The 14,674-nt window shown below is 38.8% G+C and overlaps 1 protein-coding gene across 3 annotated transcripts in view; it reads right to left on the bottom strand.

Moving 5' to 3' along the window:
- The window catches only part of THADA (THADA armadillo repeat containing), a 294,124-nt gene extending 280,808 nt beyond the window's left edge, over positions 1-13,316 (bottom strand). For all 3 annotated transcript variants that reach the window (XM_088796191.1, XM_019748640.3, XM_088796192.1), the window contains exons 1-10: positions 13,082-13,316; positions 9,542-9,637; positions 9,153-9,247; positions 8,367-8,497; positions 7,154-7,302; positions 7,003-7,035; positions 6,719-6,767; positions 3,514-3,701; positions 1,471-1,565; positions 286-506 (exon numbers count right to left, since the gene is read on the bottom strand). In XM_088796191.1, coding sequence (XP_088652317.1) covers positions 286-506; positions 1,471-1,565; positions 3,514-3,701; positions 6,719-6,767; positions 7,003-7,035; positions 7,154-7,302; positions 8,367-8,497; positions 9,153-9,247; positions 9,542-9,617 — 1,037 coding nt within the window. In that variant the 5' untranslated portion in view covers positions 9,618-9,637; positions 13,082-13,316. The remainder of the gene's footprint in view (positions 1-285; positions 507-1,470; positions 1,566-3,513; positions 3,702-6,718; positions 6,768-7,002; positions 7,036-7,153; positions 7,303-8,366; positions 8,498-9,152; positions 9,248-9,541; positions 9,638-13,081) is intronic.
- Between the last annotated feature and the right edge of the window lie 1,358 nt (positions 13,317-14,674).

The following is a 14,674-nucleotide window of genomic DNA, read 5'->3' as shown; positions in this document are numbered from 1 at the left end:
ACTATACATACAGACATTTTTATAGTTTTTTTTTAAATGCTAGCATCGGAGACTGAATGTTAAAATTAATTTTCGCCATGTTCACCACAGGTTAACCTGCATCAATAATTTCTGCAACTCTCTGCCATCATTCCATACCCACTTCATTCCCTGTACCTATCTCCCTTTTAATTTAGGATTATCCTGACCACTTTTCATTGAATTACTAAATACGCTGGCTCAGTTGTCATCTTTTAAATACCTGACAAGGAAAGCAAAATATGAGACAACAGCATCAAGACTCACTGTGAACTCAAGGTGAACAAAACATGCCCAGTATCCAAGAGCAGGGCTTCCCCACTCGGACCCATCCTCCCATTCTGCCAGTCCAACATGGTGAGTGTCCCCTGACACAGGAATAGGAGCGCCGACTCGGAGACATCAGCACAACAAAGACTCCCACAACTGTTCAAAAACCACTCGGGGACACTTGTGCAGTCCACTGAACGGAGAAGCAAACTGCTAATCTGAAAAATACAACAAGAGCTAATACATCTAAAGCTTCTAAAACTTTTCAGATATATTTCAAAACATAAATCCAAAATTCTCTCTCTCCTGAAACATCCTAGGAAAAATAACTGAACCTAAAGGTGGAAAAGCCCCAAGTGTTAAAATTATTATGACAAAAGGAAAAAAATTAAAGCGAAATACATGAACCATTTTTGCTGCTTTGAATGAACTGATAGAGCACAACACATCGCCACCTGCAGGTGGATGAGCTTCATTAATGCTTTTAAGAGGTGACTTAGACATAACATTTTTAATTTTATCCAATGACAATTACTTTGTGTGATGTCAGAGGACAGCACACACCCATTTTTGCATAAAGTCAAGCAAAGAGCTAAAATAAGTTTCTAGATAATACAGTAAGGAAAAAGAACCGCTCACCTGAAATTAATATAAAAAAATAAAATAAAATAAAAATTAAAAAAGAACTGCAAGTAGTAAATACAGGGATTGTGGCCCAAATCATACTTTACATATAATCAAATTCACTGAACAATTGAGTCTAGCATGTTTCCTGTTTAAAGTACAATATTTGGGTTATTCTTAATAAAAAATACATTTATCAAAAAGTTATTACTATATGTATCTGTATGTTAATCTCTGCATAATTTTAATATTCCAAATATCTTTTATTATATTGAGAGATGGAACTGAACAAACAGCACTAGAAAAAAACTAGAAGGATATACACCAAAAAATGTTGATAATGATTAGCTCTGTGAAATGGATTTACAGTTGACTATTATCTTCTTTCTGCTTTATCTGTATTTTAGGAACTGTCTCGTTATACATAAGACAGAAAAGTCATCAGAAAGATTATGACGATGTAAAAACATATTTTTTAATTCACTTTCTTTAAAAATATTTTTAAAACTTGTGTCAAACTACCAATAACGTGCAATTCTAAAAAGGAGATGCACTCACCAGATCAGGAATCTTTTCCTCTGGATGAAACATAACTTTAATAAAAAGAATAACAGCTAATCCAGATGTACTCTGAATTGTTTGTAAAAGGTCATCTATTTGGCAAAAAAATAAAAAATAAAAAGCATGTATTAAGTGACAACAGATATTCTGGTACAGGGGAAAGAACAGATGCTGCAGGGTCACGCAGCCCTGGTTGCAATTTCTAGCTTGAGCACTTCCTAGGTGAGTCGGCCTTGGGCAAGTTATTCAACCTCCCAGGGACTGAGCTTTCTCTTCTGTAAAAGGGGAAAATAGAACTGCTAGCTGACACAGCTGCAAGGTTTAAGTGAATAATGAACATAGAGGCTTTTATGCCCAGCACATAAATACTTAATAAATGTGATTCCTTCCTCTCTCCTCTAACATCCACTCTCTCTTCCTTTCCATCTACAGCCTCCCAGCATATGCAGCAGCCACACTGCCTGTCCCTCTCCTCCACTGATGTCTCTGCATTCCAACCCCACACAAACATTACTTTTTTTTTTATGTCTTTGAGGGGTTTTTTGTTAAAGTTGTGGATAATACATAAAGTTCTTTTTTTTTTTTTTTTAAGATTTCATTGGGGAAGGGGAATAGGACTTTACTGGGGAACAATGTGTACTTCCAGGACTTTTTTCAAAGTCATGTTGTCCTTTCAATCTTAGTTGTGGAGGGTGCAGCTCAGTTCCAGGTCCAGTTGCCCTTGCTAGTTGCAGGGGGCGGAGCCCACCATCCCTTGCGGGACTCCAGGAGTTGAACCGGCAACCTTCTTATTGAGAGCCCACTGGCCCATGTGGGAATCGAACCACCGGCAGCCGTTGCAGTTAGGAGCACAGAGGAGCTCCAACCGCCTGAGCCACCGGGCCGGCCCCCTACATTACTTTTTTTAAAGGGATTTCAGGGCTTGTGTAAAGAGCCTACATCATTGCGAATTACAAACTCTGTTGTTGTTGGCATTGTACCCGGACAATCTTGATTGGCTATCTTCTTTTTGTGTTCTATTAATTAGCCTCTGGTTTGTCAGAAAGTATACAAAATAATACGGTGATTAATTGGACCTGTTATAAGAATCATAAATACGAGTAGTTCAGTCTTGTCCATTTTAATAAAAATTGGGTATGTCTTTAAGTGTCTTTTAATCTACATGTGCCCTCTCTGTCCCTTTCTTTTTTGTTAACAATTTCTGTGTTGAAAACTCTGGCTTTCTGACCTGCTGAGTTTCCCACAATCTGAATGCTGCATTTGTTTACTCCTCATGCAGTTCAACATGTTCCTCTGTCCTCTGTACTTGCTGTACATTGGTGGGTGACCTAGAGAAGGGATCAGTCTCCAATTAATCCCTTCGGGAAAACTATAGATGGTAAAAGCAAGTCTCTAAGGGTACATGTCTGGTTGTCTGTTTCTGTGATGTTAGCAGCTGTTGATACTGAATGCCTACATCAGCTCCTTGGGGGTTACTAAATACGGATATCTGAATTCTATCATTTCATTTTAGTTCATTGATTGAAATACTTTTTATAAAGAGACATTTCCTCTCATTAACTATTTGGTTTCCCAGTGGTACAGTTCATATGGACAGAAGCAACCTATGAGCTATAAGGAGAAATAACCATCAGCCCCACAATGACTACTGTCATTATTTGGAGATAATACCTGCTGCTAAGGAGAGATGTACGGGTTACACTAATATTTCCAGATCTTTGCTCACATTTGGAAATTTCTTCTCAAGAATTTTCTTTTGCTACTTAAAGTCTGTGACCTTTCAACACTGAGATTGTTAGGTTTCTTCTTTGTATACAACACACACACACACACACTTAGAAAAGACTGTCATCATGATCCCTTGTTGAATTGATACATTTGAAAGAAAAAGCATTAAAACCTTGTAATCCAGTTCCTTTCCCCACTTTGAAGTGGTGAGGGAGAAGTTTTACATCTCAATTAAGTATTGTATATTTCATACCATTATTAGCAAAAGCTGAGTGACAATTATAATCATCATTTGTATGTTTTTACACTTACCATCATTTAAAAACTTGGTGAAAATACTCAGCAATCCACACATACTCTGCCATGTGGGAGAACCAGAAATCTTCAAATGAATTCTCTGGAGGCCTTGTGCTTTCTGTACTAACAGCACTGAAACTCTAATGCCTACCAACAAGTCATTCATCAACTGTGTTTGAACAATATGATTTCCAGCAAATTTTCTACAACACAGAAAAGGCATTACAAAAGAAAAGTCAAATAAAAATGTCACCATTTCTATTCCATTCCAAAATAACACATTCCCCAATAAGGGGCCAAAATCAGTTTTAGGTTATAGTAGACATTTATGCCTCTCTCTTCTATTCCCATAAACATTCCAATTATGTAGACATTTATTGGGAAGTTTCAATATTCTTAACTTACCACATTTCCCCTCTTTCTCAGCCAATGACTAAAGTCACTTCTCTTTTTTTGGAGTAAAAATAACAAACTAAGAATGAACGACACAATTTATAAACTTGAACACTCCCTCAACCTTCATACACTATCTTCACTTGGCTTCCAAGATGCCAGGCTTTCCTAGATTTCCTCCTACTTCCTCGTTGCTTCTTCTTAGACACCTTGGCTAGTTCATCCTCTTCTCCCTGATCTCTTTATGTCTGAGCTCTCCACAACTCAGTCCTCTTCTTTTGTCTAATTCCTTTCCTTGATGCTGAGCATATCTAGCTCATAAGCTTTAAATCATAACGTATATGCTGACAATTCCCAAATTTTATATGCAGCCCAGATCGCTCTAATTCCAGGCTTGTATATGAAACTTCCTACTATCTTCACTTAGATGTCTAACTTATCTTCAACTCCAAACCTGTACCGCCTGCTATGATCTCTATCCTACAAAACCTTTGTAATCATCCTTGATTTCTCTCCTCCTCATCCCATATTGTTGGTTCTTCCTTCAAAGTATATCCAGAATTAGACCACCTGCACTGCTACGCCTGGCCTGAACCACTCTTATCTCTCCCTTGGATTACTGTGTTTTCCCGAAAATAAGACAGACCTAGCCGCACCATCAGCTCTAATGTGTCTTTTGGAGCAAAAATTAATATAAGACCCAGTCTTATTTTACTATAAGACCAGGCCTTATCTAACATAAGACCAGGTCTTATATTAATTTTTGCTCCAAAAGACACATTAGAACTGATGGTTCAGCTAGGCCTTATTTTCAGGGAGACACGGTACTATGATAGCCTCCTAAGTAGTCTCCCAGATTCTACCTTTGCTCTTCTCAGTCTATTCTCAACATAGCAGGACACAGAATGATTGTATTAAAACGTAAGTCAGAGAAAACAGCTTGGGGAAATCCTCGAAAAGTTCAACATAGAATTACCGTATGATCTAGCATTCTATTCTTAGGTATATGACCAAAAGAATTGAAAATAGGGACACAAACAGATGTTTGTTCTACTAATGTTCATAGCAGTATTATTCACATCAGCCAAAAGGTAGAAACAACCCAAATATTCATTGATAGATGGATGACCAAGCAAATTATGGTATATACATACAATGGAATATTATTCAGCCATAAAAAGGAGTGAAATTCTTATACATGTTACATCATGGCTTAACCTTAAAAATATTATAAGTGAAATAAGCCAGACACAGAAGGACAAATATTGTATTCTACTTATTTGAGGTCTCTAGGATACGCAAATTCAAAGAGACAGAAAGTAGACTAGAGATAAAAAGACAGTGAATTTTCTTTTGGACACACTGAATTTGAGGTACCTGTAAAACATCCAAGTTAGGATGTCCAGGAGGCAACTGACTATATGAATCTACCACTCAGGGAAGAGATCTAAGTTGAAGTGATATATTTGGGAATCCTAAGTACAGAGATGTGGATGATATTTAGCAATTGGAACAAACAGAATAAAAAGGACAGAACCTACATTTAAGAGATGAGCCTAAAAGGAGACACAGAAGGAGCTCCTTCCTGGTAAGGCAAGAGGAGACATTGGGTTAAAGATGGCACACAGATATTCCTTCTACTCTCCCCAGCATTTCCCTAAACCAACAGTCAAGGGATTTAAGACACAAATACACAAGGACAACGAACAGACAACGAGACAATAATAAAATTATAGAAGCTACAAAGTAGATGGATGAGTGACAACTGACTTAGCAGAATCAAGAAAGGTGACTACTAAGCCAGAGAACAAACCTGGAAGCAACCTGATTTGCAGACCCAAAAGGCTAAGAAATTGTGGGCACTAGATAGTCCTTGATGTGGAGGTGAATGTAGGGCTGTAAACAGGAAGACTGGCTACCAGTTTGTTGGAAAAAAATTAAAACTATGGACCATACCTCCAAGCCAGCAAAGAACTGGTTTAACTCTAGAGAAGGTAAAACAGCAGGTGTCTGGACAGAAAAGATAGCACACAGATAAGGCAGCAATACCATATTGCAAACAGGAGAATTAGGTAAATATACGCGAAATGAATGCAAAATGGCAAAACTTCAGCTTTCTAATCTCTCACTCAGCAATCAGAATGTTAAGCCATTCTTAACCTTCTTGTAAGATTCTTCCAAGAATCTTTGGAAGATTCTTCCACGGTGAATTCGCTAAGCATGCAAAAAGACCTAAAGATATTGACATCAGGGGTTCCCCAAAGAAAGAGCCCAGCTAGACTAGCTTAGAATAAAACCTGCAACCAACCACACCCATATGCACAGAGATTCAAATCAACTCTCAGTGCTCTATTCTTAAATATGAGTGCTCGGCTCGGCCAAAGATTACCAGACTTCTGAGGAGAGCTTCTAGTAACAAATAATAGCAACCAAAAATAGCAAACAAAAAAAAAGCAATGTGGAAGAAATAAAGACTATGTAAAAATTTTAAAAACTTAAATAAAAAGCAACTATCATTAATATACTCAGAAAGATAACAGAGCATACTTCATCCATGAAATAAGAACAGGATGCTATGAAAAAGGAACACTCAAGTAGAGGAAAAAGCTCTTCCCTTTGTCATTTATTCTCAAAATAATTTATTTGCTTTTTTAAAATTAAATATTGAACCTCTAAAAAATAAATTTAAACAATTAGGTCCAATATTAATGGAGAGAGACAGAAAGGAGCACATTCTGGAATGTTTTAAAAGTTTCTTTGTACTAAAATAACACACAACTGCAAGTATGCACACACACATGCACAAGCACGCAAATATAAAACTTGCCTATTCTCTTCCGAGATTTCAATTAAACTCTTCTGCAGAAAATGAAGCACTGAAACAAAAAGAATGACAAACCAGAATTTTAAAAAACTGTGCAGTTTAACTTCAGCACAAGAAAATATTTTAAATCTCTGTTACTTAAAATGATACCATAGTATAGAAATAGGAATGTACCTTAGTTATCTGCAGTACTCTACACACTGTCAAGAAACTTAAAAAGAACCAGTTCCAAAATGACTCACACAAGCAGTCACCTCTCAGAATAAAACAAAAGTAATAGGACTTACCATTTTTAAGAAGATTATTAACACTTGTTATACCTGTGGGAGGAAAATTAACACTGGTAAGGAGTTTCAGGACCACAATTAACATCATTTAAAGACAATGATGTAATGACAGGTGTTAGCCAGAAGAAGTAGTAGAAAAGAGCTGGCTTACCCAACTTAAAGTTCTCTAGACAGGAAGATATATTGTCAATCACTTTCCTATAAGAGTACAGATCAGTAGTGTTCAATTCTTCCTGAAGACGAGAAGTAAAACTTTGTATGGCCTCAGTTAGAAAAAATTCAGGTAGGCAATTTAGGGAGCTAGAAAAAGAACCAAATATTAAAAATCTGACAACCTTATAGTACAGGATATGTTGGGAGGAAGGGGAATCATTACAAATGAAGAAATATTGAACTAGACTTTAACAACACAGGCAGAAAATAACGTCAGACTATCCTCAAGAGAGTAGTCAGAGTGATAGTACCAAAACACCATGTTATTCTATTCCTCTGCCTCAAATTATCCAACAACGTCCCTCCCAAAGTAACAGCCAAAGTGCTTACAATGACTCACAAGACCCTGTGTAATCTGGCCCCACTATTAGCTCTGACCTCATCTATGTTCCCTCGGCTCTAACTACCTGGCCTTCCTCTGTTTTAACAACATGCCAAAGCCTTTGCTTTTTTATTTCCTCCACCTGGAATACTTTCCCCTCAAATATACCCAATAATCATCCCCTCACCCTTTTCGGGTCAATCTCAAATATCATCCTATCAATGACTTTTTGAGCAAAGATATCTGAAGTGACCACTATATTTTAAACTGTAACGCTTACCCCACGCTTGGATCTTCCTTCCCCCCTTCTCTGCCTTACTGTTCTCCATTAGCACTCACACCATCTAATCCTATGTATTTTGCTTATTTATTTTGTGTATTTTCTATCTTCTGCTTAGACTAGAACTCCATTCTAGATTGTTTTATTCACTGTGTCCCCAATGCCAAGAATATTTGACACATAATAGGCGTTACATAAAAATTTATTGAATGGATAAATTAAATTTAATTCAATTTTACCTCAATCTAAATCAAAACCAGCAGGATTTTTTTTTTCAATTTGACTAAACAATTCTAAAGTTTTTCTGGAAGAAAAAAAAATCAAAAATAGAAATATTCTGAAAACAAAGCGTCACCAGAGGGATGACTTGCTCTAGCATATAATTAAACCCCCAAATTATCAAACTATAGTGAATAAAAGGGTGGTATTGGCGTATAAACAAATACTCCCAACTCTAAAACCAAACCAGGAAAATAATTTTAAATATTGGTTACTTTTGATCAGATTGAACATTTGTAATGCCCAATTTCCCTTCCCTTTTTTCCTTACCTTGCCAAGACTTTCTTCAAGGGATTCTTTAGACTCAAAGAAAGATAAATGCCTGCTAAAATATCCAAGCAACTTCTAATAGTGGGATCGCACGTGCCATTTTTATCTGCCTTCTCCAGTAAAGGCACAATCTATAATCCAAAAAATTCAAAGTCATAGTAATTGTTTTCTAATATCAAGTACAGCAAAGTAACATGGATTCAAATACTCTTTTAATTCTCAATTATAATGTGAAATATTTTCCACACTGCACTGTTAACGATACTGATATAAACACCTATTTCAGTATTTATTAATCTTTTTAACACATGCCCTCAACTCCCACTTTATGCTCCAGACCCACCTTCATTGAGAATTACTGAGTTATTAATGACATTTAATTGCTTTCTAAAAAAATATTATGCAAGTTCAAATGGCAAATCCTAATATTGAAATACTAGTAAAGACAGTCTTTACGTTTTAAATTAACTTTTTAACGTGCTTGCTAAAAAGTTTTGAAGATTCAGATTAATAGAAATATATTTTTTTAATGTATCTCCACACAAAAGGTGTGTACAATTATCTCATCCTATCTATTTACAGTTCCAGTGGTGGTGGAAGTCTGAATATGACTTCTACTGCTACTTTGAATAAAAAGGTATTATAAAATGAACAGAAAAAAAACCCTATTCTTTAATGATACATTGATATTAGACAGCAGGAGCCAAAAATTATCAGTTAATTTAAAAGGTCCCTAAAAGCATGATAATCTACAAGATGCATCCATGAATGTCAATTCAGCCTTACCTGTTTAACATAAGGGATCTGTGACACTCCATCGGTGAGTTGTACACAATGTAACAGCAAAGAAGCTAGATTTTTCTCTTCCGCATCAGCCAGAGCTACATAACACACACACAAAAATTTCCTCAGTGATTTAACAATATATGGATATGAATTTGCCTTTGGTATTCATTCTACAAAATTTAAATGTTTATAAACTCAAAAAGCCAGGCAGAACTTAGTCTGAAGTTGAATTTCAAGAAAACCATTTTACATTTAAAATTAAATATAAAAGAACATGGGAAAAATAAAGAGCAAGAGTTTCAACATTTAGGTGATAGGAAGTCCCAGAGATAAAAATACTGCTTGTAGCCTAGAAAAGAAATAAACAAATAAAGTCAGAAATCACTTACATCTCAACGTTTCAAGGTCCTGATGACAAATGGTCAACGCAGTAACTTGCATTTCTTTCTTTTTCTTTACAACCATTTTAAATAGAATAGCAGTCACTGCAAGAAAGAAAGGTCGAAGGCATTGTTTAATGCAGGGTTCCTGAATGGCAGTACTACTGACATTTTGGGCCGGATAAATCCTTTGCTGTGGGGTGTTTTTGGCCTGTGAACTACAGGCTGTTTAACACATCCCTAGCCTCAGCCCACTAGCTGCTAGTAGCATCTTCCTCCCACCAAGGTGTGACAACCAAAAAAAATCTCTCGGGGCCGGCCCAGGGGCTCAGGTGGTTAGAGCTCCATGCTCCTAACTCCAAAGGCTGCCGGTTCGATTCCCACATGGGCCAGTGGGCTCTCAACCACAAGGTTGCCAGTTCAATTCCTCGAGTCCAGCAGGGGATGGTGGGCAGCGCCCCCTGCAAATAAGATTGAACACGGCACCTTGAGCTGAGCTGCCTCCCTAATGGCTCAGTTGGTTGGAGTGCATCCTCTCAACCACAAGGTTGCCAGTTCAATTCCTTGAGCCCTGCAAGGGATGGTGGGCTGTGCCCCCTGCAACTAGCAACGGCAACTGGACCTGGAGCTGAGCTGCACCCTCCACAACTAAGACTGAAAGGCCAACAACTTGACTTGGAAAAAAAAAGTCCTGGAAGTACACACTGTTCCCCTTCCCCAATAAAATCTTAAAAAAAGAAAAAGAAAAAAAAAAAATCTCTCAACATTGCCTAATGTCCCCTGAGAATCAAAGATGCCATAGGTTGAGAACCACTAATCTAAGGATTTTTGCTTTGAAAAAGAAAAACTTTTTTAAGCTCAAGAAGAGTTCATTATTGTCTCAAGTTACTTTTACCTACTAAACCCAGTCTTTGTATTTTAAAATACAGCAAACCTTCATTTTAGTAATAACAAAAGAAAGCAGGGTAGTTTTTCCAAAAATAAAGTGTCTAACCTCACTAAGGTCTTAGAATGGACAGATCAGGAGGTGTCATAACACGCTGCAGTGTATTTGATAAAGGAAACTGTCAAATACTATCCTTGTGAATGTGCTTTTAGTTAACAGTTTTCAGTTGAGAGTTTTTAGTTAAGAGTTTTCTTTTAGTTAACAGAGTTCGTTTTCGTGAACAGGGTTCATAATGGACTGAACAAATGTACTCGAAAAATATACACTGATGGCACCATGCCATCTGGAGACAAGTTGCTAGGGACATGCCACCCAGGGCTCTTTTCTTGATGCTGTTAGCATTTTCAGCAGTATATATGATGCATATATTAGAGGATGTAACATAGTGAATTTATAAAAGAATTTATATGTGAATTTATGAAAGACACAAAGCTGGAAGGACATGTTGGATGATGGAATTAGGAATAGAAAAGAGCCAACGAACTGGAATAAACTTACCAAGATGAAACAGAAATCAATGTAAAATGCTACGCTTAGATTAGAAAAATATAACATAGAAATACAGGATGAGGGGGATAAAGTGCAATTTGAAACATCTCAATGTGTGAGCCAACAGCACAACATGGCCGCCACAAAGCACATTAGAAGTTAGATAGATTGAGAGATTGTATGATCCCTTGGTCATCCCACAGATTGGGGGACATGTGGAGCATTAGGTTCAGTGCTAGTGGCTATATGTTAAGAATCATAATAAATGATGGAGCTTCCAAGACTCAAAGAAAGATAAATGCCTGCTAAAATATCCAAAGTAACATGGATTCAAATGCTCTTTTAATTCTCAACCAAATTTCTGAAGGGCCTAAGAAAGCACTTCTGTTCAGCTAAGTTAACCAAAGGTGTTTGGCCTGGAGAAAGAGAATAGGACAAGTGTCTTACATAGCTGCTGGACTGTTTTGGAGAAAAGGGGAGTAGATGTCTTTGGTCTTGCTATAGGATTAGGAAAAAGCACAAGCTTCAGGGATGCAGATTCCAGCGCAAAACAAAGGAAGAACTCCATGTTCCAACTATGGAATGGACTGCCTTTTAAACAGAATTTTTCAACACCAGGAATATCCTAAAAGAAGCGAAATGAACCCTTTTCACCTGGACTCCTCCAATAGCCTCCTCCTACCTGGTCTCCTTGCTGCTGAAGAGTCCATTCTCTTCGCAATCATCAAAGCAATCTTTTAAAAGCTCTAATAAAATCTAATTATTCTCAGGCTTTCCAAGGACTTCCAATTACACTTAAAATTCAAACTTCAGACACTGGCCTTCAAAGCCTTATATAATCTGGTCCTGACTTACTTCTTCTGCACTTCATCTCAAATCAATCTTCTCTTCATCAGCGAAGGCACTCTGCACTTCCTGATGCTCCTGTTCCCATTAAGGGGCTTTGCACTTCCCGATACCTCTGCATGTTAATGCTCGTTCCACCGGAACCAGGCTGACTTCTCAGGTCTCTTCTAGAATATCCCCTCCTAAGAGAAGCCTTCTGTGAGCACTCTATATAAAACGCCACCACTCCTACTCACACACACCATCTCCACAGCGTTTCTTCTTCATAGTATTTCCTACCTGGAATTACACTGACTTGTTTATTTGTACATTGTTTGTGTCTCCTAGTAGGAAACTCCATGAAGGCAGCAACTTCCATCTGTTTTGTCCACTGGTTTCTCAATTCCTAAAACAGTACCTGGTGCACATTAGGTGCTTAATAAATATTAAGTGAATGACATATGAATTAACAAACATTTGTCAGAGATGTTCTAGAAGGCATGTATGCCTTTAATGGCAGAAAGGTGGACTTGCTGGTATCTAAATTATAGTCTATTTGTAAGTGACAAGCTAGTCCTCACACGGATGAAATCTGATCCATTTGCAAAATAAGGTATCAACATAGCAATGGCATGTGAAAAACCACTGAACAGAAAATGGTAATAAAAACGGACACAGCTGAAAAAAGGAAACAAAAAAAAAATGAACACAGCTAGAACGGCATCGACAAGGGAAAGAACTTGAAAAGTGACATGATTAGATCCAGGGAACCACTGGAGATCATCGCTTCCTAGGGAAGCGACCACTGTACAAAGTCTAAAAGGGATGGAGGCAGATAATGGGGAGACTATTCTTTGTGAATGGCGAGCAAATTTGCAGCAGGATCTGATCTTGGAAACTTCAAGCCTAGACAAAAATAAGCGCGGTGCTTCCGCGTTCTCAATGGATGCCTAAACGTTTGACCTGACCAGGCCTTCCCAATAGGGGAAAACCCCACGCCCTCCCTAAGCACTGCTGAAGTGGCCAGAAGATGCTCCGCAAATCATACGCCTCCTGGGTCTCCAAGCTGCTTCCCTTTTTAACGCTGCTTCACTCTCATCCACACCTTTCTGGCTGAATTCCCCCAAACACTCGCGGGGCAATTTCCGAACCACGTGGAGTCCGTGGAATGACAGATGCAAAAAAAACACTGGTTAAAATGCTATCTCCAAGGAGACCTGAGCGACCGGAAATCTGTTTCATAAAACTAAATTCTCGCGATACCACAGACGGGAATTGGTGTGAATCACCTGGTGGCGTTAATAAAGTGGCGGAGCCGAGCGGTGGAGTCACGCGTGGTGGAGGGACTGGCAGACAGGGCGCCTGAGAGCCAAACCTCGTGCCCGCCGGCGTCTGAGAAGAGTTGCGGCCGTGTAGATTAGTCCCGGAAGATGCTATAGTTCTACGGTGTCTCGATGACGCTCAGCATGGTCTGCAATCGACTACCGGGTCGCGGTAAAGAGAACGAAGCAAGAGAACCTGGAGGAGGAGTCATCGCGATAATTCGGCTGATGCGCTCGTCCAATCAGAAGTCCGAAAAAGTGATGTCACCCGGGAACGGGCGTTAGAGAGTGGGTTCGGTGAGAGTCCGACTTGAAAGAGGGTGACTCACCTCCAGCGCTGCTGGATCGACCCCTCGGGCTGGAATCCCGCTCGCCTAACCCCCTTAGGGCAGCTTACACCGTGGCCTCCACACCCCTCAGTGAGTGGGAAGCACCTTTTCCTCCACCCAGGCATTCCACTCTTTCCCATTCAGCTTGCACAAAGCAGAGTCGGGGAGAAAACTGCCTCCGGGTCTGAGAACGAGGAGCCTAAAGACTTAAGCCAGCGAGATGGGTAGGGGATGGAGCAGGCTTTGAACCGAATCCGCAATAAGAAGTTTGAGAAAAATGAAAAGTATTGAAATGAGCTAACGTATGCCAAAAGTGCATTGATTCATTCTGCAAATAGTTAACGAGCGTTATTGTCGGAGCATTGTCAGGCATGGGACTTGAAAGTTAGCCACTATTTAGGATATACATATATTTTACACAGATAATATAAATTGTCAGATGGCTCAGATCTTTAAAAATAAGTAAATAAAATAACGGGGTGCTGAACACTATCCCAGGAGCTGGGATAGGGGTAAGATCAGGAAATAGTTGTGGTGCTTTGTTCAGGTGCAGGTAATTAGAGAAATACTGAAAAACATTAGTTCCTCAAACCTTTAGTCACACTGATGATTTTTTAAGTCTTTATTACTTTTCTGAGTTTTATTCACCTTCTCTGTCTTTCTTTGTGTATGTATATATATAAAATCACTAAATAATATCTTATTTTGATTTTTGAGCTTTATTTGTGGAATTGTATGTTTTCTCTAGGGCTTTGTGACTTTCAGCCTTGCTTTTGCCCTTCATCCACATAAAATGGAGTGTTTCTTTCATTCTCTGTTGTATTCCATTGTTTAATATTCCACATTTATGTATCCATTTGTGGGGACAGAGCCAGAAGTGCAGTTTCCAGGCTCTCAGCCTCACGCTAAAAGGTGCTGACTCAGGTAGTAAATGGCCATCAACTGTGATTGGACGGCCATCAGCTGTGGCTAGTTGGCCGTCAGCTGTAACCAGTGAGCCATTGGCCACTAATATAACTGCCATGGCTACTCTAGCAAGAAAATGGGAGCTAGCAAGAGCGGATTGCAGAGAAGCGGATGCCGCCAGCGAGAATATAGTGATATGACCTCTACTTATGGCTCTGTGGGTGTTCCTTTTTGGTCTTACCATGTCCTGCGTTCTCTTGTGGGGAGCAGGAGCAGAGACCCCGCCAGACGCCTCCCACGACACCATTCTACTGCTCTGAAGATT

The sequence above is a fragment of the Rhinolophus sinicus genome, chromosome 2 (assembly GCF_057876585.1).
Source record: "Rhinolophus sinicus isolate RSI-liver-muscle chromosome 2, RSI-T2T, whole genome shotgun sequence".
Lineage (NCBI taxonomy): Eukaryota > Metazoa > Chordata > Mammalia > Chiroptera > Rhinolophidae > Rhinolophus > Rhinolophus sinicus.
The sequence above is the reverse complement of the archived record's forward strand: the minus strand, read 5'-3'. Positions and strand labels throughout refer to the sequence as shown.